This window comes from Anguilla rostrata, chromosome 14 (assembly GCF_018555375.3).
Source record: "Anguilla rostrata isolate EN2019 chromosome 14, ASM1855537v3, whole genome shotgun sequence".
Lineage (NCBI taxonomy): Eukaryota > Metazoa > Chordata > Actinopteri > Anguilliformes > Anguillidae > Anguilla > Anguilla rostrata.
Window position 1 is genome coordinate 36,606,832 of NC_057946.1, and position 7,619 is coordinate 36,614,450.

At 43.7% G+C, this 7,619-nt stretch overlaps 1 protein-coding gene across 2 annotated transcripts in view; it reads left to right on the forward strand.

Annotated features, from left to right (window-relative positions):
- Nucleotides 1–11: 11 nt before the first annotated feature.
- Nucleotides 12–7,619, forward strand: part of LOC135238921 (coxsackievirus and adenovirus receptor homolog) — a 13,824-nt gene continuing 6,216 nt past the window's right edge. Inside the window, exons 1-3 of one of the 2 annotated variants that reach the window (XM_064307106.1) lie at nt 12–66; nt 4,064–4,155; nt 6,722–6,891. In XM_064307106.1, the coding sequence (XP_064163176.1) occupies nt 4,065–4,155; nt 6,722–6,891 (261 nt within the window). In that variant the 5' untranslated portion in view covers nt 12–66; nt 4,064. Of the gene's footprint in view, nt 67–336; nt 617–4,063; nt 4,156–6,721; nt 6,892–7,619 lie in introns of those variants that run through there. The other variant, XM_064307105.1, reaches the window with a different exon arrangement.

Genomic DNA, 7,619 nt, shown 5'->3' on the forward strand with positions numbered 1-7,619 from the left:
CAGTTGCCACAGAGACGACATAATAATGATTCCCTCCTGTGGGGATTACTGAAGCACAGAAAACAAGTGAGTTCAGCCTGTTGTTGAGGGCACAGCTACTGTGCGTGGTGTACGTTTCAGCATTCACACCATACGCACGTAATTGTGCTTTATACTTACTGCCTCCGTGTTTTCATTTTTCATGGTGTCACGCACTTAACGAAAGTAATTTCATCACTTTACTGACGCCACAAAAACGACTGGCATGTTTGAAAACCAAGGCATGTGTACACGTGTGCATTTCCAGTGTCTGTAAGGTCTTTGTCTGCGCCTGCTTGTGGCATTTTGTGTGTGTGTGTGTGGGTTATCAACAAAAGAAAAAAGTGACTGAACCTGTTATGTGAGAATGACCCTGTTGAATTAATTCAATGGCCAAATGAAAGAGGAAGTTTTTTTTCAAGGAAGTATACAGGGAGAGAGTGACCTTGTGTGTGTGTGTGTGTGTGCGCGCGAGAGAGAGAGAGAGAGAGTGAGTGAGAGAGAGAGAGAAAGAGAAAGAAACATTGCTCTGGACATTTCAGTCATTTGCCAATCGATCTGAATTGGCTTTGTGTTTGGATGAATTCCCAGCAGTCAGGTACGTTAGAAGCCATTTTGTGTGTGATGGGGTCCCTCTTTGTGTCAGTGTTCTAGATGGCTGTTTAATGAGCAGAAGAGTGCCTTGTATCGAATAAGTGTCATCTTCTTTTCCCGAAACTTTGTACATCCTGTGCAGTCGAACATTATGACAGATTATTATTTGTTTCATGTTCAGCTTGACTTAATTTACTTCAATATAAAGTATAAAATAATATAATGTCTGCAAGAGAGTGTTAGCTGGATTAGGAGAGAATCAATACAACAGTGGCATCTTGTAATAGTGGGAGAGTTATCTGGAGGGAACTAGTGTGTGTTTCTAATATATACTCCTTATTGTGTTAGGCTGGAACACTGTTGATTAGAGATAGAGAATGTGTTGTTACTTCCTGACGAAAGTGGTATACCAATAAATTTAACATTTTAAACTGGCCATTGATTCAGCTGTTATCATCTAGTACACATTTACTTTTCTGAAAATATAGCAATTAGCAGACAAATTGCAAAAATGAATTCTAAATAGGGTCTGAAATATAGTAATGTTTATTTTTTTGGCCATTTGCTTGGGCTTGTGGCCTGTGTTTCCATGACAACTTCTGATATAAAAATATAACCATATGTATCCTGTAATTGTATGTGGTTGTGATTAAGTGCTTGATATAGTTGGTGTTTTGCCGATGCTTATGAAATGGATTTGTGACATTTTTGCTTTCCCTGAAATGTTTTCCTCGGAAATGGTAGTCACAGTGGGAGGGTGAACTGGTCCATTGTATTTTGCCTATCAAATGTAAACAAAGGCCCTAGTGTCTGTGTTTCTGTTTATCGGGCGTAGACGTTCTCTCACAGAGTTCAATCTCGCAGGTGTTTATGTTTCTTTTTTTCTTTTTTTACTCCAGTTTTCCTACATTAGTTGTTATAACTCGGATATATTTCCTTTGTTTATTTTTCTTCTTTTTTCTTTCAAATGTGACATTAAAATTCAGTCAGTCTAAACGCTCTTCATTAATTAAACCTATGGACTTTAAGGGAAATCCAGAAGGTGGATTTGTTCTAATGTGGTATAAAGTGCTTTTACATCCATCCATCCATTATCTCTACCGGCTTATTCTGGGCAGAGTCGCGAGGACTGCATTTGAGTCAATAATGAACTCAGAGCTCCGTGGAAAATCAAACCTGTGTAAATTATGCACTGCATAGTAAAGTGTCCAGTGTTAATTCAACTCTAACAGAGTACACGTGAGTCCAATAGGGACCGTATGTACTCTGTAAGAGTTGATTTAACTCTGAACATTTTACACACTAGTACTGTGTGTGTGTGTGTGTGTGTGTGCATGCATGCTGACGTATGTGCATGCCTGTCTGTGTGCTTGTAGTTGTTTTATCGTTGGTTATAATGATGGTATATCTGATGGCTGTAATGTTCCATTCTGCACCCTCTATTTGACTTTCTGTAGATCAGGTTGCACCACATGGAACTGTAACTTAATCAAACAGCAGCTGGTTGTTGGAGACAACCATCCTGAAGCCAATTAGACTAACAATACTTACTCACTAATAATAATAATAATAATAATAATAATATTAATAATGCATGGTGGTGCAGTGGGTAGCACTTTCACCTCACAGCCAGGAGGTCCTGGGTTCAAATACAGCCCGGGGCTTTCTGTGTGGAGTTTGCATGTGTCCGCATGGGTTTTCTCCCACAGTACAAAAGACATGCAGGTAGGCTAATTGAAAACTCTAATTTATGTATAATATGAGTGTGTGAGTGAATGGTGTGTGTGCCCTGCGATAGATTGGCGGCCTGTCCAGGGTGTATTCTTGCCTTTCCTTCAGTGCATGCTGGGATAGGCCCCAGCACCCTCCGTGACCCTGCCCAGGATAAGCGGGTATAGATAATGGATGGACCCTGCCCAGGATAAGCGGGTATAGATAATGGATTTCAAAATCATTGTCAAATAATTGAGCTAGATGAGTAAAGAAGAAACTAATTCTAAAGAAAGTTTTTAAAGGGGCCTTGACACAGGCCTGGAATCAATCAACATAACTTTGATTTACAAATCCATACAACTGTTGTTTTTTTCTCACCTTACAAACACACTATGAAAACTTCAGCAATCACAAAAGATATCAAGATATCAAGCTGTGCTTGTGACAAAAATGACCAAAAGCTAGCGCTTGTATTATTTGTGAGTCCAAGTGAAATATTTTTTTTGGTCCTGGTCTGTTGAGCTCTGCTGTTCTACAGTCAGGACTCCCACGGGATCTGACTATCTCACAGGTGGCCTGACTGCCCCCTGTGGTGGATCAGAATGACCCGCGGAGAAATCACATTACAGTAACTTAGCAGACACGCTTATCCAGAATGCCTTACAAACACAGGACACGCCAAGTGCTAGAAGTGCTAACAACATTCAGAGGCCAGGAAGTATAGATACAGCTTCGCTAAAGCACTAGCGCAGGCTAACTGCTCTTACCAAGAACCATTGTCCAAATTGTAAATGCGTATGGAGTGCATCCATAACTTATCGACATCCAGATAGTTTTTAAGGTGGATAGGTATAGCTGGTGATGCTGTATGTGTTAGCACTGCGTTGGTGCTTTTGTAGTTTTGCAGAGTAATGAGGTAGTAAATTTAATAATAATAATACATTTTCACACCTTGCATTATTTCCTGTTGCTCATGTCACCCTCCCAGTCTGGAACTCTGTGAGGGTGTTGGACAGAAGTTTGTAAGGTGGGCTAGGGAGCTGAATCCAGGTTTGCTGGTGGGACAGGAGTATTCAGAACAGAAAAAGTAAATAACCTTGGATGAGAGTGCAAGAGTACCGTAATCTGTCATTGCATTGTATTAACAATAAATGTGATTAGTGGCAGTGTAATGCTGAATTGGTTGTATAACTCAGAGGTTACAGCTGTTGGGCCCAAATAACAACCAATACAATCGCCCCCTGGAGGAAGGCATTTACCGTCAATTACATTGGCAAAATACTCAGCTGCATAAATTGATAGTGTGTAAAAAATATGAGCTGTGCGTCACTCTGGACAAGGGCATCAGCCAAGCAAATGAGTAACGGCGTGTAAATTTATATGCGCATGGCTTCTGCCTAATGAAGACCCTGTTTGACACCGGCTTCCGTGAATAGGCTTGAGCACAAGGTCACGGGCTATTTGTAAGTTAATTCTGGTCAGAGTGGCTGTGCATATGTCCAGACAAATCGTATTTATGAGACACGTTTGTCATGCGTGAATAGAAAATGGTGCCAGTCTGCGAGGTGTCCGTCTGTGAACTGTGGCCTCGGCCGGATCTGATGTTAACGTCACAGGCCGTCCCGAGCTAACACCTCGCTGCGGAGAAGAGATGGACCTGCCTGGCACGGCCATTAAAGGGGGGAAAGCAGGCTGCGTGTTGGTTCCTTCGGCACACACATCTGACGCTTGTTTGCAGGATGGTGAAAAGCGCGGGTGTCGGAAGGGGCGGGCTGGACCCCGGGACGGTGGCGGCTGTGTCGTGGGTGGCGGCGGTGTGCCTGAGCGCAGGTGAGAGCCCCCCTGTGCGGTACGTCTGTATCCCACCAGGCCCTGACCCGAAATATGAGCCGTTAACGGTCAACAACTGATGCACACTTTATAAAAATGAGCAAGCACGAAGACATGCAGGAAACATTTACCTCGCACTGTGGAGATCCTTTGAGTGTGTGTGTGTGTGTGTGTGTGCACATGTGTTTGTGAGTGTGTGTGTTTGTGCACGTGTTTGTGAGTGTGTGTGTTTGTGCACGTGTTTGTGTGTGTGTGTGTGTGTGTGTGTGCACACGTGTTTGTGTGTGTGTGTGTGTGTGTGTGCACATGTGTTTGTGAGTGTGTGTGTGTTTGTGCACATGTGTTTTGTGTGTGTGTGGGTGCACGTGTTTATGTGTGTGTGTGTTTGTGCACATGTGTTTGTGTGTGTGCGTGTATGTCTGTGTGTGCGTGCACATGTGTTTGTGTGTGGGTGCACATGTGTTTGTGTGTGTGTGTGCGTGCACATGTGTTTGTGTGTGTGTGTGGGTGCACATGTGTTTGTGAGTGTGTGTGCGTGTGTCTGTGTCAGGAGTAGCAGCCGATCACTATCCATACAATCCATGCAGCATCTTGGTCGCAGGTGATGGCTTGTAAAACATGTTTTGTACAGTCTGAAGGAGTATAGTCCCAGCTGCGTACACCAGTGTCCCCACAAGTCAAATCAGCAATACAAGTCCCCACAGGTCAGATCAGCAGTACAAGTCCCCACAAGTCAGATCAGCAGTACAAGTCCCCACAAGTCAAATCAGTAATACGAGTCCCCACAAGTCAGATCTGCAGTACGAGTCCCCGCAAGTAAAATTAGCAATACAAGTCCCCACAAGTCAAATCAGCAGTACGAGTCTCCACAAGTCAAATCAGCAGTACGAGTCCCCACAAGTCAAATCAATACACACTCAGTAGATCCAAATAATTGCTTTTTTTTGTTTATGTCTGAAAAGGCTTCCAAAGGCTCACCCAATACAGACATAATGCACGGTGTCAACCGAACTCAGAGCAGAATTGGGGGGGGGGGGTTTGTGTGACAGCCTTCTCAATGAAGTCTGACAACCATGGCGAATAAATTGACAGCAACAATTGACACCACTGACAGTAGTCTACCTGTCCATGACAGCATCAGAAAAAAAAGCTCTGGGGTTATTTCAAATTAGGGCTCCGTTCATTTTTTTTTTCATTTAAAGACAGGGTTTTTTTTTTAAAGTACATGATTTTAAAAAGAAAAGAAAAGAAAAAATGGTTTCCTTTTATTTTTGTCGGGTAAGAATATTACCCCTGCCGGTGCCCCACAAGCTTTGGAATTACTGACTGCGGGCACCCTATCTGAATCAGAACTACACCTCATCCGCCTCATACAGATAGAAAGGCACACCCCATAGTAACAGCAATTAAATTTACACATTGCATGTCACACAGTGTATTACAGCTAACCTAGTGCCCACTAGAGTTATGCTTGCCTCCCTAACCAAGGAAGAGATACATCACAGTCTTCCTGAAACCTGATCTCTTACTGCAGAGAACTGGCTACCTTGTGGCTCCTGGTGAGTCAGAAGGTTGTATTAATGCAGTGGGTACGATGAGTGAGGTTCTCCCACGTCACTCCTCTGCTGAGGTCACTCCACCGGCTACCGGTCACTGCCAGGATCAGGTTCTAAGTCCTGACCCTCACCTACACTGCAGCCAACAGTACAGCCTCCGCCTACTTGCAGCACATGATTCAATTCCATTCTATACGCCTGCTTAACTATTACGCTCTACTGTAGCAGGGCACCTTGTACCCCCTCCCATCCGGGTAAAGGGTTCTCGCTCATCCCTATCACAGAGCTTCTCCACCTAAGCTCCCCGGTGGTGGAACAAACTCCCTGTCCCTCTTCAAAACTCTCCCTCACTACCCATCTTCCGCCGTGGTCACACTATACCTGGACTAACTGCCACCGCTGTGCAAATCATTTCACTTGAATTCCCCTCATTCATGCCACTCACGTTGCATGTATCTCCATTCAAGAACTTATTGTAATTTGTATGTTATCATCCTAATGTTGTAGCTTGTACTTCCCCCTAGTTTCACTTAGGTTTGACTAGTCTGAGCATAGCTTAGGCCAGAATAATATTCAATGCCTGAACTGTGTTCTTGGCTATGAATAACTGTACAAAATGAGTATTGTACCTTATCGAAACTGTGTCTTGTAGTTGTTCCAATGACCTTGATATGCAATTTTGTAGATCGCTTTAGATAAAAGTGTCTGCTAAATAAATGTAATGTAATGAGCTTTAGTCAGCTTAACCAAGCCTATACTTAGTATGCAATCAACTGTATGCTGTGGGTGTAAACTCCTGTCAAATGCTAGTATTTACCACATGAATGTAAATGCTAACATTTGCATCAATGTTGTGCTAGCTGGGTAGCCTTGTGGTGGCACAGCCCAGACTTTGTTTACTACAGCAACACCTGGGTTACAGGCCTCATCCTGTACCCTGAGTGAGCGTTCTAGCTGACCAAGCCACACAGGAGCCCTGCTGTAGCGCACTCTGTCCTCCACAACTCTAGGTGTCGCTGTGGCAATGCAGGTGACCTCCACGGGACCCCAGACCATTCAGAAGGCTCAGGGGGAGAAGGTCACCCTGGAGTGCCTGTACAGCCGTGGTCCCACGGACATCGGAGAGCTGGACATCGAGTGGTCCCTCATCAGTCCCGACATGACCCAGAAGGACACTCTGGTGAGCTTCCATTTCTCATGCTCGCACTGTGGGCTCCTCATCATCCTGATTACTGCTGCATGGGCCAATGGGGTGATTTTACTATCCGGCATCGGATTCCAAATGCGCTTAGCACTTTAATTAAGGCTGCCTGGTTATCTTCTGTGTTTAAGTTATTCAATATTTGTTAAATGTTGGGCTTGTGGACATTAACAAAGCACTGTAGTTTAGTACTTATTGCGCATGAGCCTCACTGTTGTGTTTCCTTTTGGCTTGACTGCACTCTTTATTCTCGATGACAGCAGTTATGCACTTCACCTTCAATGCTACTCTGGAAATGAAATGCCACCTTAAATGCCAATGGCTGTTAGACATGTGCTGTAATTTTGTTTTATATAAGAGGTGGTGAACTGAGGCTTTGTGAAAACCAAGATGGGAGAAACTATCATATGTTCACTGAAGTGGACCAATTATTGTCTTTAGCCTAGGAGGGCAGATTGCTTGATTAGATCAGAGAGTGAGCTAACTGCAGCCCAACCTTTTATGGGGTTCTTGAAACCTCAGTCTCCCAAAGAATTCAGTGGTAAAATGCAGCCATTTTGAAAAGTATGTGCGAAATCAGTGCCCAATCACCCTGCCTTGATTGGTTATAATTATAAACTCCACACATGCAATTTATCACCATCTGCTGTTAGTGTTTTACTTGATTGCGGGATGCTTGTGAAGGTCTGCAGAATTCTTCATGACCT